At 39.9% G+C, this 26,259-nt stretch overlaps 1 protein-coding gene across 1 annotated transcript in view; it reads right to left on the reverse strand.

The window, feature by feature from the left end:
• Positions 1-2,341: 2,341 nt before the first annotated feature.
• Positions 2,342-26,259, reverse strand: part of hcn2b (hyperpolarization activated cyclic nucleotide-gated potassium channel 2b) — a 46,149-nt gene continuing 22,231 nt past the window's right edge. Inside the window, 5 exon segments of the mRNA XM_054603073.1 lie at positions 2,342-2,637; positions 2,640-3,302; positions 8,734-8,898; positions 12,828-13,068; positions 14,616-14,762. Of these exon segments, the coding sequence (XP_054459048.1) occupies positions 2,342-2,637; positions 2,640-3,302; positions 8,734-8,898; positions 12,828-13,068; positions 14,616-14,762 (1,512 nt within the window).

A 26,259-nucleotide genomic window follows, 5' to 3' on the forward strand; every position in this document is an offset into this window, starting at 1 on the left:
TTGTGATTTAAGTTAAGCTACTGGTCCTTTATTCCGCATTTAATCCTTTCTTTCTCCTGTTTTCCTCTATTGTTTGCTCTCTAATGAAGTAAAAAATGTCTATAAACTTTATTTGTCGCTAAATGCATTTCCTGTCCTACGACAGTGCCTCCACAACTATTCTCATAACAAGCCTCTATATTCATTATTTCCAAACATCCAAATAGGTTCCACAGGGCACAATTTGGGCATAAAACAAAAACACAACCGACCTCAAAAACACTGTATAAAAATACTTACAAACCTTCAACTTTGTCCCATTCAGAACTCTCAAGGTGGAAAACAACGCAGGAATTGAAAGTAAAACAAAATGAAAATGCAAAAAAAACGATCACAGAGGAGGAACTCATCACTGGCAATGAATAATGAAATCCATTCGAAGGAGAATATTAATAGTCCCAAACAGACCCGAGGGATTCCAATTCCCACTCTCATTACCCAGTAATGGTTCAGGCGTTAATGAGACGGGCTGAAGAGAATGACATGTCCAGGAGAAAGGTTCCCTTTTTCATAATGCTTTTGGACACAAATCTGCGGTATCCGATGAACCCTTATTGAGGCATTAATGACAGAGGCACACAGCAATATACATCCTGCACAGTATCTGCACCGCCCTTGGCTGTAGATCAAAGCTGTAGCGTTTACAGTAAGGTTGAGTTTCATTATCTGTATGACTTTGGCAATAGTGACACATTGCCCGAACTGCTACTGCAAGAAAATGTGAGATTGAGGGGTTAGAAAAGAATGCATTTCTAAGTGATTTGATCATGTGAGTTTGAAGGATTTACATTTTGAGTAGTACAAAAATTCTTTGCAATTACCTGGCAGTGAATTATAATTTCTAAGATACAATTTAATACTTTTTCACAAAGTGTGGGATGTTACTACTCTCATGACTACAGCCCATAAACCCATTCATTCAGATATCACATATTAGTATGTATAGTATATTTTTAGTCAGGTTTACTTTTATTGGATATTGTTAATTCATGATTCTTGAAGCTGCATTAATCAGGTTTTTGGCCACTTGGGGGAATATAAACTTTATCAAGTTGTTATAACAGACATGTTACCAAAACAATGGCTACTTACACATCCAGCAGACACAAGCAACTCTACATTCCAACTGGAGTCGTCTCTCTGGACACCTATTTCTATATAGTTACTAGTCTTTTAGATCTGGTTAAGTGTACACCAACTCCTGAGAAAAGATATCTGGCTCTTTAACTTGCAAAATGTGCAGGTCACAAATCATTGGGTTAAAGGGGGCTTTTCTTGTGAAAACAGATGCCTTTGCTACTGGAGACATGGAGTTATAAGGCCAAACTGTTAAGAAAATCTATGGGCCTTAAAGCCAAAACAATGAGCTAGAAAAAGAAAAGCTACATAACAGCTGAGTAATCATTCTCAGAGGATTCATCACGGCAAGCAACTCCCTTCACATAAACCTTAGTCATTTGATTCACTGTAAGTATAAAAATATTGATTGATGCAGCTTTAAATTAAGCAAACTTGCAGACATTTCCTGTAGAAATCGATGGCTCGGGCTGAACAAGGCAATTTGTCCCACAGCTGTGATTTCAGTATAAAGGTTGTTCATTTTTTGTGATCTAAACATCCTAAGTGCTTTTTAAAAATGCCAGTTTAATGTACAAATATACTAATTTAGCCACATTTCAATAGTCTTGGGGAAAGTATGGCATAAAATATTAAGATCATTAAAAGTTCAGTATTGAATATTGTTCTATTTTGTGCTTACAAATTTAGTTTATAAGGAAACTCAAGAAACACGAGCAGAAAACAATCTAAATGTTCAAACTTTTTCCGAAAACCACAATTATGATGTTTTTATAAGAAGATCCTCTTTCACAGCCAGCCTACTGTCAAATGATGTAGATACAGTAGTTAAACCCAATGAAATTGCCAACCTCTGACATCCCTGATTCTGTTTCAGTCACGTCCGACCCCAAGTTTTGCATTAACTGTGATGAATGAGAGGGTAGAGAAGCAGATATGTCCGTCTGTTGTTGACTTAAATACAGTAAATAAAGGAGTCGAAGATTAGAAGATGCTACTTTACTTCACTACTGTGCAACTACTATTTCTGTGAGTAGAAACATCTCAAAGTCCATACAGACTTTATGTTACAACAGGCTTCTCCCTGCTGTCAATCACTCAACATTCATACATTCGGATAGTCAAACTGGAGTAGAGAGAGAAAAGAGAGAAATCCCCCCCCCCCCAAATGTTCCTGCAGTCCAGCCCGTCGTTGAGTCACTCCCATACAAGAGTTTAATTTCGATCACAAGTTTGAGGATAGCCTTGATCTGATTTTGATGTGGTCTGTCTCAGGAAGGCTCACTATAGAGTCTTTCTTGGGTAGTCCCGAGTCCCCCAGACCTGTTCCTGCACCCCCTACTGCCAGCCCTGCACCAGCCCCAAAACCCTGCATAGAACCAGGCAGGGACACAACGGGGAAGGACCCCACGGACATCTGATGGGGCAGCACCACCCTATGTGGTATAGCGCTCCGGGAGCCTGTGTGACCTGCTGGGGTCTGAGGGGGTCCAATGGAGGTGGAGGAGACTCGTGTGGACTGGGGGGACTAGGGGCACCTGGTTGCGCCCCCTCTTGAGGCAGTGAGGGCTGAGAGGCCGACAGTGCCCTGGCGTCTTGGCTCAAACTGCCCATTTGCAAAGAATGAGTACTCTTGTGTGTGCTGGGCTGGTGTGCAGGGCTGGCCATGTGCTGCTGGACTAGAGAAAGCTGGGACCCTGAGGTGGGACCAGCCAGGGCGCCGGATCCATACTGGAATGACCGTCCTCCAATCGCCAGCGGACTCTGGACAGGAGGGCTGGACATGACGGGAGCGAAGGCACCAGAAGCGAGGAACTGAGACTGCAGCGGGGAGGCTGAAACAGGGCTGGAAACACTCTCCATCACCTGGAACCTCCTCACCATCAAGGGGGACTGCAGGCTCCCCGCTCCCGTTAAGTTCCCTTGCAAGGGGGCACAAAAGTTCATGGCTACGGCCTGCTGCAGAGTGCCGATCGCTGAACTCTGGGGATGTTGTGGAGAGTTAAAGATCCCTCCTTGGAGAGGAGGTGTCATGGACATGGCCCGCGGTCGCGGCAAATCAACTTGCTGGACCATCTCCCGATCATATTTAACGATCTCCTGGATCATCTCGTTCTCCCGGTTGTTGAAAACACCCGAGTTCAGATCATGCTGGACTTTGTGCATCAGGATTGAGTTCTTTTTGCCTGCAATGACAAGGAGACAGAAAAAAAGTTTTTCAAGAAAAGTTTCCCCAGTATTATCCTTCCGTCATTTTTTACTAGACACAGAAATAACAGTTTCACTGTTTACCGTCATCCTTTATTCTATTCCTGGCTATGGTGGCTATAGTAGCCTATATATAATAATACCTATCTGACATTTTCTCCACGCACAAAATCCATCACTGACAAACTGACAAAACACACACACACACACACACACACACACACACACACACACACACACACACACACACACACACACACACACACACACACACACACACACACACACACACACACACACAAATATATAGAAAGAGACAGAGAGCATTATATTTTGAAATGAGGATATGGGGAAAGTGTTTTTGCAGGTACCTCAATTCTGACATTGTGAGAGAGAGAGAGCATATCTGTCTGTGCACAAGTATTGTTTATTTATGCCTCTATGTCTGTGGATGTACTACCTTTGAGTGATGCGATGATGCATTGGTTCTTGTGTGTGTGTGTGTGTGTGTGTGTGTGTGTGTGTGTGTGTGTGTGTGTGTGTGTGTGTGTGTGTGTGTGTGTGTGTGTGTGTGTGTGTGTGTGTGTGTGTGTGTGTACCTGCACATGGCTGGTGCTTGGCATGCACTGTATGTAATGCAACAAGCAATGCACAGACCTGCAGTATACATCAAGGAGACGCAACAAACCAACCTCTTCTGATCAGGACTCAGAATATTTTTTACACAATCTCAAACCTTAAAGCTGGTATTTTTGGAAAACCAGCAAGCAAGATTTTAGAAATGATCCAACCGTAAACCAAGCCCAGTGTTGGCAGCTCTTTTCCAGTGAAATTAGTTAGCAGCTTCATTTCACAAGAAAATTCAAGTGACACTGATGAAGGATATGTGGGCCGCACCACCTACACAGCTCACATGTGATCTAAACAACTCTCATGTGACATCAAGATTGGGAATGAGATGTTAATGCTTGTGACCTCTCAGCAGTGAGTAAAACTGATGAAGCCTCTTGGAAGAGCACACTTAAGACTAAAACGGCAAGTCCAAGTTTCTTTCTGACGCTCTGATAGTCTAGAGGAGGAAGTTTGTAGATTCCCTCCCACTTCTGCCCATCCTGCAAGAGACATCCCTCCTCAGTTGCTTATCCATTTCACTGTTTCTGGGAAATATTTCCTTATCCAATGAGAGGGTACAAGAACAGAGGATGATTGTGAAGCCCTCTGAGGCAAATTTGTGATTTGCGATATTGAGCTGTACGAATAAAATTTAATTGAAAATGTAATTAGCCTGGTTTCAGCTAAATGTCGACTGGATCCCACTTAGTGCGTGTTGCATGTCTATAACCAGGCAGAGTAATGGCATATAGAGACGTCACGGGAGGGGAGTTTGTGAGAGAATCATCTAATCTCACATCGTTCATCACAGGCTGGGGCAGGGAGAAACAAAAAGAAAAAACAGAGTGTGCGTCACACAAGTGATGAGGTTCAAACCCCTGGGGTTTTCGCAACGCTGTCATGGAAGTAAGATGAGAGTTTTAGAGACTGCAGCATCTGAAACCCACTGAGAGTTGTAATTTACAAGTACCCCCTCTCTGACGTAATGACCAGTAAGGGTGACGGGGGAAGCAAACAGAGACATGTCTGCTCTTGATGAAAAAAGATTTGGGGAATGATTCTGTCTAACCAGGGAATCAATTGCTTTGACATGTGAAGAGAGGTAACTAATGGCAAGTTGAGGCAAACACACACACTCAATATGTCAGCTGTCTCTTTTAATTAGTTAAAAATCACATGGGTTGCCCCTCAGTGTTCAACGCATATCAACCTCTCCACACTTTAACCCCGACTGAGGTTCAGATGATGAAGTAGGAGAAGAAAAGATTTTTCCTTGACGGATGCTCTAATTTGTTTGGCAACCACCACTTTCATACATTTTTTACTGGATTTTTTCCATTGGAAGGAATGGGGTTGGCATTCTGACTGTACCCAAGCATGCACCGAGCCCATGGGAGGGGTGAAATGTTGGAATAGTTGCCAGCCGATGATGACGATGATGCTGAAATCCCAGTCATAGGGTCGCTATCTGCTCAACAAATTCTGATTGGGAAGAAGGTTGCAGCTGATTGCTTGCTCTTGGCTGCACCCAGATGACCCACCGTCTGCTGTACCTTGAGGGGGAAGACGAACATGGATGGGCATGTAGAGAAGTGAGCATGTGCATGGAGGCAACTTGAGAAGTTCATATAGCTCTTCAGCACTGCTGACACTGCGTGGTTCTCTGATGCAGTGGGCGATCAAGAGAGCTGGCAAGAAAGCTAGTTAGTCAGCACAACAGGCTGAGTGATACCCATGTAGCATAGAGGTCAAAAAGGTGGGTGATGAACTGGCCAGAAGGAAGCAGACGCACTGCCAGAAGGTGGAGAACGGGAGGAGATCCAGACTGTGGTGACTCCTGCGCCCTCCTGACATTCTGGATGGGTTCAATCTGTGGACCGAACACAGACAGTGGAGGCTCGGAGACGATGTCCCCTCTCAGTTTAGAGCGAGGAGGCAGAAGAAGAATACCCACTGGCCTGGAAAAGCCCTGAAATAAGGTTGAGAGAGTTCTTCAAGGAGCACCTTTGGGTCTTCATCTTGGATATGACGGGGTTCTTAGTACACTGCCTCCTGAGGAAGCGAGTAACAGATACAGAGGTAGCACCAACCTAGACTTTGGTCCATCTTGGGGAGTCATGGATTGCAAAAAGGTGCTATAGGGACATCAAAGCACAATAACTCTCTGTCACACAGGTTGTCTGAGCTTTGGGGTTTTGATGCCTTTCTAGTCTTTCGACCATTGAAAGCGCTTTAACACTACAAGTCATTCACCCATTCACATCCATTCATACCTGATGACAGTTAACCATTCACACACCGTGGGACAGCCTTCAGTAGCACTTTGGAGTAAAGTGTTTTGCCCAAGGATACATCGACATAGACTTGAGGAGCCGGGGATCGAACCGCTTAAATCGTCTGATTGAAGGACGACCCGCTCTACCTCTGAGCCAAAGCCACCCCATATTTAGAGGTCATAACACATTGAAGCAGTTGGTAAGCAAAAGCTGCCTCTCTCGCAAAAATCACACGGGTTGCATCAGTTGCAGGGCGTGAAATTAACTTTTTTCAAGTTATTTTTTGTTGTATGCCACTTTTGAAATCTTTGCGCTAAATTAAGGCGTATTTAGACCATCTAGACATTTTAATAAAAAGACTGTTGTCATTCAATGTTCAATATATTTACACAAAAACCATTACATTCATGGTCTATTAAATCCACTAATAGCGCTGCTTTTATAGAGCAGCTGCAAGCAACTTTCAAATGTGTAGCTTTATCCAATCATATGTTAATCTTACTAAATCATTATCACTAGCTCATTACAGAGCCTGCTATTCATTATAAAGTTACACCACCATCCCACGTAAATCTTATTCTGCTGACCTTATGTCACACTGTGTTTACAATGGGATGCATTAAGGGTATGAACACAATGGACAAGGGATAAGCCGTCTCTATGTAGGAATGGTCACAGGTCAGAGTCTGTTTTTATAAAAATAGATGCTGGAGCAAGCCTGGCTCCATCAAAAAACGAGAGTAATTATGGTCTGTCAGGCTGAACTGATCCTAAAATAGCACTCCTGGTCACAGACGCCAACAAAATAAATCTTAAATGTGATGGAACAAAAAGATTTGATTGATGTTTTATGGAGATGCATCCAACAGTCTCTCTTTACACTTGAAAGGAACAAAGCCTTTGTCATTATTTACAGGTCTGTATTTTATATAACATATTCTTAACATGGGTTCTGATAGCCCTCACTGTATACGATCCAGATGCCTTTTCTAACAAACACTGATGACAAACAAAAGAACACATTATTATAATATTCATCGAGTGCATATGGAGCCCAGTGGGAATATTTGGTCGGGGGTTTGGTCCTGAAGCAGACACGTTAGCCTCCTCCCCAAATATGTGAGCCTGCTGAGTGAATGCTGCTCATGTGTGGAATCTGGCTGCTATGGCAACAGCTGGCAGGTGGCAGAAGCAGGGCTTTTGTAAACATGTGAAGTGTGTTCATGTGACAGGGGGATGTGACATTCGCAGCACTGCTGACCTCAGGGTGGCATGATGGGATGGGAAAGTTATTTGCATGGTGAAGAAACACATGTTTTTGTTTACTCCTAAACAAGGGGATCCCAAGGGTTGGCTACGACAAAACAGTCTCTGTGCATGTTTGTGTGCAAATCAAACAAATCAGTTTCAATCTAGAGAGAGCACAGAGGTACAAAACAACTCCTATTGCTCAGTGGTTTCTGCCATGATATTAACAAGTGTCACACATGTTAAATACCTGTTTTCAAAATGTCAAAAATACACTGGAAGCTATCAATTTCCACAACAGATTATGTCTGAAGAAACTAGATAACAAAATTATTTTTAATAATCTTCACCATTGACTCCTTTCCTCCACCGCACACATCGTCCTACTTAGAAATATTCGTTCAAAGAATCACAGCTGTCAGATAGCACAATGTTTTGACAGAGACATCAAGCTAATGAATGAATACATTTTCCTTCTGCTTCAATTCATCCTATGAATGACTCATATGCTTATGGAGACAAGACAGCATACCTGTGGCTTTAATCAGTGAGGCGTAATGACAGTTATCCACGACTAAATCACCCATAAATAAGGTCTGGATGGAAAGATGATTTGGACAATTATTATGATTTATTAACGTAAAAAAACATACAATGAATATGCTCTGCCCAAAGCCACCAGACTCCAGTCAGACATCAGTAGTTTTACCTCACTGATCAACGAAACTTGACAGAAACTAAATAAAAGTAACCACCATAACAGTTAAAGGTTTATTTAACCTGTTTTCAAGTGTTTCGTAACGTCAAACGTGACACACCAGAAGAGAAAAAAACAGAGGGGTTACTCATCTACTAGCAATGGGAAAAGGGTCTATTGCTTTTTTTTTTGCTGGTTTTCCCGTGTTAAAGAAAACTGCATACAGTATATGTGCAAAGTTTTAATTCATATATTTTTTGGGTTGATTTAATTGCAAATTTCCCTGCTGTGGGAATAATAAAGGATTATCTTATTTTATCTTATCCTATTTTGGTGAAAAAGGATATTAGTATGCATCTGAGTTTGAAAGGCGCTGCTCACTTCTGCCCAAATGAACCAAAAACAATAAACAAAAGAAGATCAAAACCATATGAAATCTTTGGTAAAGCTAAAAAATATTTGGACACCTTTACCCACCAAACAACACTATTATGCTATATGATAATTAACTGTCTAACAATATCAAATAAAGTTCACTCCCATGGTGCAGTTTACCAAACCAGGTGGCAGTCTTACCTATCCTGTCCAATCTGTCAATGGCAACCGTCTCAAAGGCCCTCCTCATCATGGGATACTCCTCCAGCACCTCGTTGAAATTGTCCACGGAGAGAGAGTACAGGCGACAGTAGGTGTCCGCTCGCACGCTGGCCGTCCGTCTGCCTCGGGTCAGCAGGCAGATCTCTGGTGAGGGGAAAGAGACGGCAGACAAGAGACGGTCAGGTCACAGACTGACAGATTTCTAGGTGTCAGACGGTGATAGAGAAAAGAACAGCGGTATTATATAAAAGGAGAGATTTGTTGAGTAGTCTGAAATAGGTTTTGAGCTTATATGTGTCCAGAATGACAGTGGTTTATGCAGGCAGATGTTGGGTGCAGCCAGTCTGACAAACTGACAGGAGTTTTTCCTCCAGCCCTGGCAGCTGTGTGAAGGAAGCACACTCTATATTTGGAGAAGTGCGGCTAAGCTTCATTACATTCAGTTGTTCCACCTTCCCCTAGTATCTTTAGCTCTCTAGCTGTCCTCTTCTTCTACGGGCCGGGGCTGACTGTTGTCTTGACAACCGTATGCCCTCCTTTTTTATTCTCATGCCTGAAAGGTCGATCTCCTCTGACCCTCTGTGGGGAAAAAAGGGGAGAAAGATAACGAAAATGCGAGGAGACTCCATTAAGGACATGCATAGGGGCACTATACTGTGACCCTATGCATGTCGAGCTGCAAACGAGGCGCTGCACATAGAAAACAAACCAGGAATTGTAGGAAATTTGCAAACACTGACACACATATTTATGCATGTCTTTAAAAAGGAATACAAATATAACAAGCATAGCTTTCTGTAGGTGTTCATTAGCGAACTAGTTTCATTTAGGAAAATAAGCTGATTTGCTTTTTTGTCAAGTTAGATGACAAACGCTGTTTCCCCGTTTCCACTCATTATGCTAAGCTAACCTTTTGCTATCTCTAGATTCATATTTACAGTATAGACACAAGAGTTGTATTAATCTTCTCATATATATCCTGATAAGAACGCAGATAAGTGCATTTCCCAAAATGTCAATCCTTTTAAAGCTACAGTTGATAACTTTTATAAAAAAAAATACTTTTTGTCACTATATCCTGGCAGAAGTACATGAGACAGATAATATGTGAAAAACTCCTTTAAGTGCTCCATATGGCGTTTGCCAGATTCTACCGCGCACAAAGGAAAACAACCAATCAGAGCCGAGGAGACTCCATCGCAGCTGTCAATCACTCCCAGCAGAGCTTTTGAAGTTAGAGACTCCTCAGGGCTGATTGGTGGAGAAACCACTGATCTCTGATTAGCTATCTCATGTACTTCTGCCAGGATATAGTGACAGTCTGAGCAAATATGACAAAACTTTATTTTTATAATAGTTACCAATTGTAGCTTTAAGGCAAAAAAAATAGTAAGATTAGCCATAAGGAAAGGATCTAGGCCACAACTGCCAGATATTATTAGTGTTTCCTCCTTTGCATATAAACACTGCACTGTCTCTTTAAAGCAAATACTGTACATATAGTACATTCACATACACCCACATTCAATCTCTCACCATGAGTCACGATACAGCTGTTTCTTATTCAGAGATTATTTAAGTGTGACCTTGAGTGTGACCATGTTTTCTGCCTATCTGATTAAGGATTTATAGGTCCTCTCCAGATGAATGATTAATAGCCTACACTTATAGATGGAGAGATGCTCTACTGCATGAGCTGCTGTAATGGAGGTAAAGCTGTGGGGTGATGTACTGTATGACCTCCTTTAGCGAGAATAATGACGTGTAGTAATAGCATTATTGTCTAGTAATACATTTGGTGAGTTTTCTTTCTTCCATTGGTTTCGTCCAGTCCTGTTTGAAAAGTTTTAAACATTATAGATGATCCAATTTAGTAAGAGTTGTGAAAAAACTCTCCTCAGAATCCACAAGGAGCCCCAGACGTCCTTTCATAAATTGTCACTTGGGATCTTTCTGCTTATACAGTACATAACACAAGCATTAACATATTGCTAGCATCATTAGTGGAATGTGCCAGGAGAGAATAATATATTTAATGAAACCACTGTGGCTGCATTAAAGAGCTGTTCAAACCACCGGGTGACCATTTGAGCTTGTAGATAGGGCAAGATGTCATCCTCAAATATGATGAAAAATACAAAGAAATCCTGGATGGGTAGAGTGAATATTAGCAGTTATGAATGCCTTAACTTTCTCCTTTAGCCTGGGATGCACTGTTTCCTGTTCCCGTTCATATAAAATACAATATCCATAATTCTCTTTTTCAGTTTTATTGCCTGATATGTTCACAGGGAAACTCCTTTTCCTGTTTCTGGTACCCATATAAACATAATATTTCCCTTATTCAAATCTTCTAGATTCTGAACTTTGCCAGTTCATATTATCAGTTAACTACATAAGCTCTTCATCTGCACTATCATCTAAATAAATTATTTTAATTACAAGACTTTACCAGCTTTACAAGCTTACAAGCTTTGTAAGTTCACAAGTCACAACAGAAGCAACACAAATATGTGCAGACTGATGTGCAACTGTTTCCAATATTTTCAACAAATCCAATCTAGCAGTTATTTACTGACTAAATGCTAAGGCGTGTGATGGCTGTGGCTGGACAAATGTTGTGTGCATTGTTCATTCAGACAGCAGTTTAAAAAAAAAAAAAAAAAAAAAGCGCCAAAGGCTAAGCTGCAGATTCAGCTGCATTTACAGTGATAGAAACCAGTCTGCAAAGCTCTGTCTCTTTCTAAATGTTTCAATATAATAATGGAGTTTGACAGAAATGTGTACAAGCCAAGAAACATGTGATGTTACAGAATAATAAATAATAATATAACATGTTTAAATCTGGGTCCTGGTGTTTCTAATCACGTATCTAAACACTACTAAGTTGGAGCAAAGTCACATGTTCGGCCTGACATCCCCGTCTACTTATTAATTGAGAGATTTTACCACAAACACACACTGCACCACTCTGAGGTGGTTAAACCATGTCGACCCTCCAATCCAAGCCTACTGCTGCTTTAAAGTATGAAGAGAGACCTGTGATTTTCCGCCTTGGTGGCAGCGACATCTCTGAACAATCTATGCTTGACATAACAAATGCCCCCCGTCATCGCCACTGTGCTAATTAGCTGTTACTAATTGGATGTGTGATGTGGAAGTTCATGTGCGTTGTGTCCGTGGCACTCTGGGTAGCCTGCTCATCAACATTACTGCCAGTGAACTCTGGTCTGCTGCAGAGGACACCGGGTGTTTAAAAATGTGGTCAAAAGCATCAACCCACAAGACTTTAAAAAAAATGTGTGGGTGTGTTTTTGTGCATGCTTGTGTGACATCTCATGTTTCTAAACAGACACTGAGGAACAACAGACTGGGAAAGTGGGGAAGTAAAGACTGAACAAGAAGTCCAGGTAAAATGTCACGGTCTTTTCTTTAACTGGTTGTAGCTACAATTATTATTTAAATAGTGAACACACATCTGTGATATTTCTGGATTCTATTGGAACTAAAAGTGTGATTAACTCATACCTGGAAATTTTAGAATTAAATAGTTCTGTTCTATCCACTTGTTATATTTTATTCAGTTCTGTTCAATTCTATTATGTCATGAACAGAATAGGAAAGAATAGAACGTGTGCAGTAGAATGTGTAACATGACATAAATGTTTTATTTGATGCTTCTGTTCTGTTCTATTCTATTTTGTTTGTTTATATTTAGTACTTTTATTCTATTATACTCTGTTGGAAGGAACAGAATAGAAAAATAACATAGGGTTGTGTATATTCATTTTAATATTATTGTGTACTTTTTAAAACTATTTATTTTTATGTTTTGGCAACATTGTTTACTTTAGTTTTTTCCCCCAATAACGACACATTGAATTGAAATGGATGGAACAGAACAGAGTACAGCAGAGCAGAATAGAGTAAAATAGAACAAAAAAATAGACTAGAACAGAGAAGAATTGAAAAGAACAGCATGTAAAAAAAAAAAAGAGAACTGTAGAATTGTTAAAAAGAACAGAATAGAATAGAATAGAGTAATAACTGATGTGACAAAGACAGCGACATACCTCCAAAGTAGGATCCGTCCATCAGCTTCATGCCGATGCTCCCTTTGGTGAGCACGCTGACGACCCCGTGCTGGATGAAGTACATCTTCTTGCCGATGGTGCCCTCTCTGATGATGTAGTCTGCAGGCTGGAAGACTTCAAACCTCAGTTTGGTCAGCATCGCTGTCACAAAGTTGGGATCGGCATTGGCAAACAGCGGCATGGAGGCCACCAGCTTACGGCAGTTGAAGTTGACTATTTCCTAGAGTTGAACAGGACACAGCGGTGAATCATGTGTCACTATAAAAGTCTTAATCTGTACTTCATGCAGCAGTGCACCATTGCTAAAAAGTTATACAGCATGAATTACAACATTGGAAGGAACAATCAGTTGTGGAAAATAGGTGATAAGATTTAGCTTCATTTGCTTTAAGGGTGTTCTGCATTGACATTTCAGGAAAACCAACTTGTAAAACTAGAACTCTTTCTAGAACTAGAACTACACACGATGGTTTGAAAATTTTATTTTTTTATATTTGGAAAAAGGAACTAATGTTTAATGGACATTTTAGTTAAAAAAAATATTATTAATTTAGAGCTGTGGGAGTGAGATTATATTCCTAAAAAAACCTGCACATTTAGGGGAGAAATTCAAATATTCTCTGATAAAATAAAGTCATAAATTTGCAAGAAAAAAATCTGAAATCCTCTGTTCTTTTTTTTTTTACCTTCAATTGCCCTGATACACAGTCAAAATGAACAATGTTTATTGATATAAAAGGGTTAGATAATAAGATAATAAAAACAACTTTTTTTAAATTACCTTACCCTGGCTTTGAGTATTCTCCCTAATTCTCTCTTCATTTTCTGTTACCTAAAGTGTACTTTGAGCTGGCCTTGAAGGAAGAGGACCTTGCTAACTGTAAACTGCAGTAAACAGTGTTCACTGTCAGCAGGAAAAACAACTATCGGCTGTGTGGTAACATAGAGTCCATGTGAAAATTACTTTAAACCCATTTGTTCCTTTCTTTTAAAACCTAGTTATTTTTCAAGGAAAACTGTTGTGAACTTCAGGTAACATAAGTTAAACTAGCTAGCCGCTAATGAGAAAAACTAAACAAATGAATGCTTCATCTACACACTCTTGTTTTAGCTAAAAAAAAAAAAGCACCTTATTATCACCAAATAAACAATCATTAACACTGAATCACCAGATTTTGTAATGTGCAGATAGCTCGATTTCCAGTTCTCAAAAAGGAGAGGCTTGAGCTGTTCTGTGATGCTAATGCTACACATTGGAAATGGAAAATGGAAAAACAATAGACGCTGTGTGGAGAGGCCAGAAGGGCGGTCTTTCCGACTTTCTTTTACTTTATTCCATAAATCAGACCCAAACAGTCGACTTTATCTAATAATTGGCCGTGTAAGACTTGGTTTTATAAATGTGGTTAGAAAGGTCAATATCTACACCGCACTGATGTGTTTCAGTGCAGTTATATCATTTCATTTATAGCTGAAAACATGTTTAAGTGTGCAGTTACTCTGAAAGAACAGTTAATAAGCAAGTCAATACAGAGAAGACTGGAAATTACGGCTTCTTTGTTCAGAAAAGGGGACAATAGCTGAGCATGACAATTAATTTATTCCAGTCCACTTGCTCTGTGAGAGTTGAGAAGTGTGTGTGTGTGTGTGTGTGTGTGTGTGTGTGTGTGTGTGTGTGTGTGTGTGTGTGTGTGTGTGTGTGTGTGTGTGTGTGTGTCTTTGTGGGTGAATGAGCACATTACAGTGGATGCTCGGGTGTTTTCATACCTCGCGCAGAGGCTCATTAAGCTCCTCCAGGATGCTCTCTTCATCAAACATCTTGCCTTGGTATCTGTGCTCGTAGTAGTCATGGATTTTCTGTCGGAAGTCCGCCGGTAGTTTGTGGAACGACATGTACTGCTCCACTTGTTTGTACTGGATGAAACAGAGAGAGAGAGACACAAAAGGCATTAATCGATGAAAATCTGATTTCAGCAACTCTTTATTTAATTGTGACGGGAAGATGTTTGAGAAGTTTATCTGACCGGCAGCTGTGGAGAAGCCATGCATTTCTCTTTTAAAACCCAAAATACTTTCTTCTCAGTCTGTATTCTCAGCTGAAGCGTTCATGTGTGCAGTTACTGAGATGTACAGCTCTGCAAACATATATCTTGTGACCCATTTATACCTCACAGCTATGGGAGGAAGACAGTGATGAAGCTGTTAAGGAAACATGACAGCTTTGTTAAGCCCTTGAGGATTCATCACGCTCTACTGTGTTTAGAGATAAAGACCCTGCTACTGTACATCTTAACCACAGCGAGTCTCTTTCTCTCTCTCTACTTTGGTGCACTAAATGCTTTAATTTGAAGGGACAGATGTACAGAAAATATCATCAAGCTTTCCAAAGATAAAATATATGTATTATTGTTCTGTGTTTTTATGAGTAAAATATATGATACAATTCTTCCATGATCTGTGAAGTTGAGAAAAAAAAAAGTCAGGTAAATAATTAAATGGAGCCATTAGCGCATTTATGTACACAGGTTACTATTCTGAGAAACGACGATGTTTGTTATTTATGTTTGAATTGATAAATGTGTAAATATACGGCGAGAAAAAAAAGAAGCTGAAAACAACGGTGGGCTGCAGCAGATCGTGTTTGCTCACCCAAATGATTCACACCATCACATATCTGCCACCGTTATGTTTATCTGCATGAAATGCACTTCTCTCAACTCATTATGACGCTCCATAACGCATTTCATGCCTGGATTCCCTGTGAAAATAGCAGCCACTGGATCTGCTGTATAGATTCTGCTGTGAGGTGGAAGTGCATGATGGCTCTGTGTCATTGGGGAAAAACATCTCTTGCTTCTATTCCCCCTGTTCACTGTCCACAAATGGAATGGCTTTCTGGTTTGTTTTATTCATACCAGGAAGATGGCACATTGTATGTCTGTTTCACACATCACCACTTTACTGTAAACACAAAACACACCCTTAAGCTATACACAAAACAAAACCATCCTGAGGGTGAAAAAAAATGGCCACATTGATAACAACATGCCAACAAGATGGCCCCGGAAACTAGCGGAGAGCTGTTTACTTCCTGTTATATCAGCAGCAGAAGCACCAACGACCCAGAAAGTTTTTAACAACTAGAACATGATAAAACTAGTTTAGTGCTTCATGGTTATATGCATCAGCAACCCAGTCATGTAGCAGTTCACATCCATGTCTGTCCATTATGTCATCACTTCGTCATTTTATCCTATGGGATATGTGTGAAATTGTCATATTTTCCATACAAATTATTTATGGCAAAAAAATTGTTTTGTGAGGTAACAGTGGAATTTGCCATTCAAAATCGAAATAGTTCATCCCTTTGTCCAAGTGGACTTTTGTGCTAAATTTGAAGAAAATAAATGAAAACCTGAGATATCGCATTCACGAGAAAGGGACGGACATGAGGTCACAGTGACTTCTGACCTTTAACCACCAGAATCTAATCAGTTCCTCCTCAAGTCCAGGTGGACGTTTATGTCAAATTTTAAAGAAATTCCCTCTAGGCGTATCCTGAGATAGTTCATTCACGAGAATGGAAACCCAAAAACATGATGCTTCCAACCACGGCTGTCGCCAGAGTGGAGGCATAAAAAAGCCCAAATGTCATTGGATGACAAAAAAACAAAACCTTTCAAGCAGGAGAATTGTGAATAAATCAGCTGTTCATGAACCCTAAGATGTTTTAAAATAGTGAACAACGGTGGCCTGTTGTTTAAGTTAAAATGTTACGTAAGGTCTCTCTCTCTTTCCTTGTTTTTGTTTGTTGAGCAGTGTGACTCATCCCTCTGGGGAAACTGGATGAGTAATAGATTCCAAGCAGAGGGTCAAGGAAGAAGCTCCCTTGTTCAACACAACACCAGAAGACAAAGACGCAGCTCAAATCTTTAATACAGCTCAGATACGATGGTTGGATAAGTTTTGCTTGGTTGCTTACTGCCTGTGAAAAATAAATTGATTGCACTCTGTCAAGCAAAGCCATTCGTTGTTTACAGCTCACCTGTGGTTTTGCCACGTCAATATTAATCAGCAATTATAATTGTTTTTCCTTCCACCTTTGAAGTTATTGTTGTCGTGGCTGTCAGTTTTCATTGATTTAACCTCAACTGAAAAATAAAAGGAAAGAAACAAAACAGAATGTGACAAAACAAAACTTTGTTTTCAATCATGAGGTCAAAAGGCTCAAAAGGCCTCTCAAAAACACGCTCAGTTGACTTTTTATAGGGTAGGTACAAAACCTGAATAAATCAGTGGAGGAACAAACAGACCCCTCCGCACAGAGAACAGTTTGATGAATAATGATGTGAATCATACGTATCACCCAAGAGTAGGCAATATGGATAAAAAAGGAAGTGTTTACATCCCATTTTACAGAGACTGGGAGACTCCCTTAGAAATAAGGGTTCCAAATGGGTTCTTCCTGAAGGACTGAGGTTCTTCCCAGAACTGGAAGGTTTTTCAAGGGTTCTTTGTAAGACCACGGGTTCAATTAAGAACCCTTTTCATTGTGTAGGTGTTACCAGATCCTCCCAGCCCAAATATCCAAAAACTGTGATTGTGAACCATGACTGTTGTGGGACTGCACCACATCATGAGGAACCCATGGGGGGTTCTAGGTTAAACCCTTTTAACATAAAAAGGTTATTTGTAGAACTCCCTGGGGTGGGTTCTATATGAAACCATTGGAATATAAAAGGGTTCTCGGTAGAACCCCTTGGGAGGGTTAGCGCCTTTAGAAGGGTTCTCTATGGAACCATTACACCAGATCACAGCTTTATGGTGGGTCTCGGTATAAAACTTTATGTTGAGTTCTAGAAGAAGTAGAACACTCTGAAAGGGTTCCAGGCAGAACCTTTATTAAATATTCTGGCTTTATAAAAGGCTCTACCAGGAACCAAAAAGGGTTCTCCTACTGGGACAAGCTGAAGAACCCTATATGGTTCTAGTTGGCACCTTTATTGCTAAGAGTGTAAATAATCATTTGTTGGCTCAACTCTGTACAAAGACACTTAATTTTGTTTTTTCCTTTAATTTGTCATCCATCTGTATCTCAGTGAGTCACTAGACGACCAATAGAAACCTTCAAAAACACTTAAGTATTAGCTGAGGTGTGTAAACAGCCTAGTAGGGATCTTAAGCCGCCTCGGTGTGAACGTATACATCCACTTCTTTAATCATATAGAGTGCTGATATGATCGTCACTGTGAGTGTCGACCACACAATCACAATTCATAAGTAGACACACGTGTGGAGGACCAACAAGGGCGCTGACAATGACCTTGTAACAGTCAATGACACATGCATGGGATAGGATGGCTCCCTGTACTGGGAATTACACTGTGTCAAACTGTAGGGTGACATATGGGTTAGAGGAGAAAATTAAGGTTTGACCCTGATGGCACGGCAAATCACAATATCCTTTATACAGCACATACTGGCTGTCATGACGGGACATCATTAAATTAGTTTCCATACTGAAGGATGTTCTCTCCATAATATAAAGCAGGGAGTGTTTTAGACGAAAGAGAAAACTTGGGGGTTATGTAAGAATTATAACGTTGGTGGAAGAGAGAGACATTTCTCCTTATTTTCAGGAACATTTTATTTCTAATTTGACATCTATAAATCCAGTCCATCTCCTTTAATCCTTCTCTTTCTGCTTTTTATCCCAAATTTTCCTCAAACTCTTTCTTTACATTTCTAACCTGACCTGTGGCAGATGGATTCTTACACAGAACCATCTGAGTAGCAGTCAATGGAAACAGTTTGGAAAAGGGCAGGCACTTTCAAAAGAATACTTGGCAGGGGATTGGAAGAACCATCTGTCAATCAAACATCTTCTCCCAATGTCGTTCTTCTTTAAGTGAAGAAATACTCTCCAGTTCTATAACTGATGCTAAAGCAGCATCTTCTCTAACCTCTTCAGGAGAAGCCATCGTGGTTTTGAACAAAAAGGTAAGTCTCTTTGAGATACTTCTACCCAATAATTGGCTAGTATCAGACTGTACCCCAGTGTGATGTATATACTACACACAAAACAATACTACAAATACATGCATACAGCACAGCATGACCTTACACATGACTAAATGTAAAATCTAAGTGGATCAGTCACTTTAATGAACCACAGTATGAAATTACACCTTCAAAAACAATTACCTGCATCCTTTTCCTTCTTATGTAAACCAATTTTAATCTCAATCTCATTCAGTCTTTATTAATTGCCTCGGGCAATGGTTCATTCAGAAAAAAAAAGCCACGGCAGCACTAAATGAAAACATTACAGGGTGTTAAACCTCAAACATATTTGCAAAACACATCTTGAATGTAAACACGTAATCCAGACAGTCTTTTTCTTTTTCAATAGGGTAAGAAATTAAACTAATATATATTAGTTATTATATATTATTATATATCATTTAGACAAAGTATTTTTTAGAACACCTTTTCTGAAATGTTAAATATGCAAATTAAGCATATTCTAAAACTTTGGTGAATTTAGGAGAAATCTACGAAGCTAATAGACAAAGTAGTAAAATAGACATCTAAATGTGTATTTTGGATGTTTTCTTTCCACTAGTCTGAAAGAAGACATGTTATGGAAGCAAAATAGCAGAAAATATCAAAATAGAATCAAGTTGACCAGTTGATGAAACACTGTTTTTGACTGGGGTGTCTCATCCTACACATTTTGGAATAACAGTTGTAGTTAAGTTTTATATTATTCAACAATTGCTCTTGAGAATATATTTTGGAAACCCACCACATGGTCATGTTCCAAAGGCAAACTGTTCAGGGCCCTGAACAGTTGATGCTCTGAGTCACACAAATGAATCTCCATGTTTATAGCCAGTTTTCAAGTTTTCAAAATATTCTCCATATTCCACTCATTTTCAACACAATCAAATACATGTCTCTCAGAGATATTATCCTCCTATCGTGCATTAATAATGCAGTGTCCATTTTTTAAATCAAACTTTGTGGCCGAGGATGCAGATAAGGCTGGACTTAGATCCTTCTGCAGAAGTCTATTTGTATAAAACTAACAAATACATTACATTTCTGAAATCCAATCTGTTCCTCTCGTTCTGTTTTTCTCCGGGACATAAAGCTCCTAGTTGGTGGCTTGCAAGCATGATGCATGGCTGTCACTGTAAGCTGCCACAGAGGGAAGGGAGAAATTGAATTGGCCCTCCCATTAATGGGCCATGTCACTGAACGTCAGGGCTCAGGATGTGTTATATATTAAGTGTTATATCTGTGTAGTGTGTAGTGTGTGTGTGACGTCCCGTGTTTATAAAACCTCAGCTAACTTAAGCAGTATCCGTTAACTCACTGCCGGAAGAGAGGAGACTAAAAATCATTTAGTAAATTATGGTCAAATTTAGAATAAAATAGACCATAAAGCAGGGTATACTTTGGGGCGTTGTCCGGTTGGGGTTATGTCCGTGTTTTCGTTTTAGAACTTGAACAATTTCACAGTGGACTACATCCCCTTCTTATAGTCTATAACCTGGACTGAACCAACTTTCGCCTGGATTTTAATATGTATACAAACAATGACTATTTTATGAATAAAATAAATCTTCATAATTATAAAAATCTTTACAATATAAGAAAAAAAAGTCCAATTCAAGAAAATTTGAACGTGAAACTACACACGTGACCCTGGAGATTGTTTCTGACAAATAAAAGTCTTAACTCAAGGTCCACTTACACGCTATTTCTGGAGCTTTTAACTGTTTCTGACTCCCTGTCAACTATTAGATGTGGTTGAAAGCTCCAGAAAAAGCAAACCTTAAATCCAATCAGATTTTTTGTGTGTGTGAGACACGCAGGTGATAAAGGTCAGGCCTCAGAGGTTGTCCGTGTTATTAAGTGAGCAGTTCCTCAAGCCACCGTTTAATGTGTCAAGACCCGGTGGATCAGTGCTCATCACCGGAGGCCTCAGGGGTCACATCTCCCTCCACTCACCACTATTCGGACACGCTTGCTCATAAAAGGGGAAGAAGTGATGGGGGGGGGGGGAGTTACATAATGGCTAATACCCTCCGTCCATGTGCGGTGTCTGCTGGCAGATGGTGTATTGCCCAACAGTCAAGGGCGAATGGACTTATGAAGCAGGGGAGGGCTGGAGATGGGAGGAGAAACACGGGACGAGGACACCAGTCACCTCAACGTGAAGGAGGGGATGACAAGGGAACGCTAAGCTGCTGTCATTGTGGTAATACTGTCTGTGGAGACACGCATCTACGACTTCACATGCCAACCACTCATAAAATCCAGCCACATCCTATTCCTACGTGTTTAAACAATTTAGACGTTTAAGTTTCTTGAGTAGCATGATGCTCTACAAAGATTCCTAACCAGAGGTACTTGTATCCCAGGGTTAATCTTACCATGCATATTTGCATTTAGGAGGAAAATAACAACCTTCCACACAAGATTATAAACTGGTTGGTGAATTTGTCACAATAACCAGTAGACTAGCAGCTACAATACGATGACTTCTAAGTGTCTGTCAGTTGTAAAACTTTTATATGGCGAGTGTATGAAAAGTAGTTAGCAAGCTAGCAGAGATAGTAACCCAAAAGTTGGGTTAAAGTATTGATACATGGTGTAAAAAGTTAGCTCAGAGAGAACATTAAAATAAAGGTAATAGGGAAACTGTTGAGACGCCATAGAATCAATGGACAAACAGGTGAAATAGCTAAAAGCAATGCAGCAAAGGTTAAAATACTCAGCTGAAGAAATGGATGAGAAATAATTAGCTAAAAGTAACTGATAAATAGTGGAAATAATTAGCTTAAACTAATGAATAAACAAATTAAATAATCAGCTAAAAGTGATGGATAAACAGGTGAAATAGTTAGCTAAATGTAATGAATAAACTAATTAAATAATTAGCTAAAAAGGATGAATAAACAGGTGAGATAATATGCTGAAAGTAATGGTCGAACAAATGAAAAAGTTAGCTAAAAGTAATGAGTAAATAACTGAAATAATTAGCTTAAAGTATACTTGATAAACAGCTTAAATATTTAGCAAAAAGTAATTCATAAACAGGTGAAAAAATGACTAAAATAAATGGATAAAGTCACAATTCACTGAAAGTTGTAGTTTTGCAAAGCGAACAGATCTAAACACTGACAAATCAACTCTATGATAAAAGCGTTGACGGTCATAATCACTGCTTTACAGTCTCTTATTAACAATAAGCTCTTATCTCACGACTATGTTTGTCTCTATATATATTCCTGTTCCTAGACCTTCTAAACACATCGCTAACCAAGCAACACGTGTCCATTCTGATAAAGCAGAAAGAAATACCAGCATTCTTTGTCTAACTCTTGATCCCACAGTAAACGGTTCAAACCTACATCTCTCTTTGGTCAGCGAGGTCTCTTCATGCAGACAGGAGTCGATGCTTAGTGCTGGAGCTATTGTGACATTTCTGTCTCAACACTGAGCGGGATGCTAACTGTTTGCTCTGTTATGTCAATACAAGGCCATGCCGTTGCTAGCATTTACTTTATCTTGGACAAAGAATCTGTTTCGTCAGTGAGGCAATTTTCTACCCATTGCTCTGTCACGAGTCTGTTATCTGCAGTGCAGCATGGTTAAGTTTATTTGTTAATGATGAACCAACAGTCATGGGGGACTGGAGGTGGACAGCATGTTGGATGAGTTGCTCTAAGGGTGTTGCCACTGTGTTCATTATTTCATCGCTGTGCATCAGAGGAAGAGGAAGATGAGACTGATGGCAGGAACTGATTGTACAGCGACATGTAACTGACACAAAACAGAGACTCCAGCAAAGACTCAGCAGCTCATTTGGCCTTTGTCTCAATTTTTCGCTTTTTAGTCTCTGAGCTCGCTGCAGGAGGACGTCCTTTAGAGTTATGGCATTAATGTCCAATAGCCCATCTGGAAACCAATTAAAGGATTCTTGTACTGCAACTTTTTTCAGGTTCATCCAACTAAATTATGTAAAAAAACTAGAAATGGTGGAACATCAGTTTGGGTAGAGACGGGCTTGGCCTTTTGGCTCGAGCCAAAAAATCCAGGAAGCAAGGAGTATTCTTCAATGACTTATAGGTCAGGAACATTGAAAAATATGTCCCCATAGACCACCATTGTAAAAGAGACTTCTGTTAAACTGTTGACAGGACACCTGGAGCTGCAAAAAGGGTCAATTATGCGTCTTTTTAATGCAAATTTCCGAGCCCACAAAAAAATGCGATTTAAAAATCTTTGACTTCCTCACAATGTAAAATCTATGGGCCAAGGTGGACCAGCGGGTGGAGCCATCTGTAGAAAAACTATTGCGCAAATTCAGTGGGCCAAATACCCCGGGAGTAAACCCGGATGCTAGGAAACTTTTTTGGCATATGCGCCATATCTCGATGTCTCCGGCAAGTTCCAATTAAAAACTTTTTGGGATGTGCCCTCTAACTATCAGCCAGACGGAACAAAATTAATGTAACCTTATTTGCAGAGATAATAAGGAAATGAGCAAGCACAGAGAAAAGGATGAAATAATAAAAGACAAACTAATGAAGAATGAAACACAATGAAGATGTAAAAATAGAAAACATGATCAAAAGAAAAGGTTACTTTAGGAAATTAAATTAGATTTTAAAAAATGCACAGGGAAATAACACAAGGTTAAAAGTTGGCAAGATCAAAAGGCAATTACATAAAAGCAAGTCTCTGAGAGTTTATTTTAGAGTTGAATTAAAAGATGGTACTGAATTAGTGAGTCTGAGTTCTTTGGGCAGGGCAGTCTGAGGTCGCTGAAAAAAGCACAATTACTGTCTAAGGGTCTCAGGTTAAAATCCCCTCCAACATCTCAGTGAACTTCATGTGATTAGAAAGTTTGGTGGCTAAACCCAAATTACAAAAAATACATTTTAAAAACATAAAAAAATATATATTTTAAGGTTCAGAATCAGTATGTTCCGGTCTCTAATACACAGTTTTTATTGGTAGACAGTTTCAGAACTCCATCAAGCTGTCAGAGCCCACACTGTCACTAACTACATTCCCTGTATACATAATATACACATTTTTTGAAAAAACTATAGAATTATTTTAGAAAAAAGCGAACAGAACGGTGCCCAATATGCGTTTGTAGGATATATCCAGTATGATAGAAAACTAGTAAAAAGAGAAAGATAGAAGCTAAGGCATACAGATCACAGTGCAAAAGTGAACCACCACATCACGTGGGGATTGAGACAGAAAACAATTAAATTAAGGAAGTTGGTCTTTATTCACTGTTACAATCATTAAAAAACAAAAGCAGCACGTGTATACATTAAGTATACCTTCAGGAGTTAACGTAGCATAAAAGTTCTAACACTAGTTAATGCTGTGCTAACGTACTCTGCTAATGTAAGCCTCACAGGTTTTTACGTAGAAAACATATGACTCAGTCCAACCTATCCAGGTGATCACCATTACACAACATTTAACCATGATTAGCTCCAAATCCACAAAACCAGCCATAAGAGATCGCATGAGAGTCTATGTAGCAGAGCACAACTCTGGTTCGTGCAGGCTGATGCTACGCTATGATTGGCCAGTTCCATTCGAGAGGGACTTTTGGGTCAACTCCATTCACCGTTATTTTGGTTTTGAGTAAACCGACCCCTTTAAATGATGCTTTATCTTTGACCAGCATCACTGGGGAGAAACGCAACACTGACCTGTTATGTGTTTATGTGTATCCATCATACGCAGTAATACATGGAGTTCAGTATGCTCAGTGGTTTGGGTCGGAGTACCCCAGATCCATTGATAATGTTTCCATCCCCTGCTGCATTTGCCATGCTCATAATTCTGACACATACAGTAGCTTCATTACTTTTTAAATACCACCAAACACAGTATTGGTCTGCTATAAACTCAACATCACAAATGCTCATTGATATCATGACCTAGAAAGTAAAGCGAGATGATTATCTTTTCAACATGATGCACAACCAAAGCCTCAAGTAACAAACAGCCACGAGATCAACAAGAGAGAGGTAAACCTGATCACCCTTTGTTCTAAACATTGGCCAGAGGCTTCAATTGAACAACAAAGCTCGACCAATCGCTCTGAAGTGTGCGTGCGAGTCTGCATGCATGTGTACGAGTGACAGATAGCATCAGAATTCTCCACATCAAACAGGATCTAAGGACACTAACAAGATGCAGAGCACCGATGACACCGTGGCTTTTTACATCAGGAGCGTGCTCCTCTCGCCGGCCTGCACACACCGGAGGCTTTGATCGGCCGCCGTACGGAGACTTCAGACGGGCCGAGGCTCATAGAACAGACGCAGTTCTTATCAAAGTCAGTTGGAATCAAATGAGTAAACCCTCTGCGTTCATATCAAATGTGTATTTACATTGTTGTAGAGGATAAGCACTGTAGATTATGTCTCCCTATGGAGACTCCTTATGGCCTCTTGCCATGCTCTAGATAGAGGGGCCACCTGGGTACGGTGGGTAAGGAAATCCTGCAGCAATCCCCCTGATTTATTTCACCAGTTATCTAAAAGATTAACTGTATAACCCTGTTTTTTTGTTTTTCTTCGCCGTAAAAGCCAACATGCTGTACTATTTACTCAGATATGTTTGAGTTTAGAGGGTTGCATCAATCAAATGACATCTGCCATGTGGATAGATTAAGATTTAAGAGATTTTAAGATTTTGTTTTTGAGACATCCCTTTTCTTAGATATCTATAATACATTGGTGCTCACACCATTGAGAAATTAAATTCAAAATCATCAGCAGCAACCTCTCTTTCCAGAGAAAGTGTCCCAGTAACTCCGGATAATCCGAGGAACACACAGTTTTCATTCAGATTATTTCAATATCCACAGTACAAGGTGGTTTCAACAGTTTAGAGCACAGTCTGTGGATTACTCAAGGTAACCAGGACAGTGTTTATGAAAAGAGGTGCTGCTGGATTTATCTAAAGAATAGTTTGGGGAAACACGCTTATTGGTTGTCTTTCCCAGAGTCAGATGAGAATATCGATACTGGGAGACTGGGAGTAGGGGAAAACAGCTTGTCTGGAAGAAAGTCTTACAATCTGTTTATTATTGACACATTTGTTAATTTATAAGCTTCAAGGGTAAGAGTTGGTATATTTTTTAAACTTTGCACAGAGCCAGGTTATATGTTTCCGCTTGTTTCTATCCTTTATGCTAAACTAAGCTACTTGCCTCCTGGCTCTAGCATCAACGTAAATACATCAGAGTGAGATCTTATCATATATCACAAAGCATGAAAGCAAATATGCATGATTCCCAGATTGTTGAAGTATTCCATTAAAGCTACTTCAAGGAAATTTAATTTTGTGTTGATTT

The sequence above is a fragment of the Anoplopoma fimbria genome, chromosome 8 (assembly GCF_027596085.1).
Source record: "Anoplopoma fimbria isolate UVic2021 breed Golden Eagle Sablefish chromosome 8, Afim_UVic_2022, whole genome shotgun sequence".
Lineage (NCBI taxonomy): Eukaryota > Metazoa > Chordata > Actinopteri > Perciformes > Anoplopomatidae > Anoplopoma > Anoplopoma fimbria.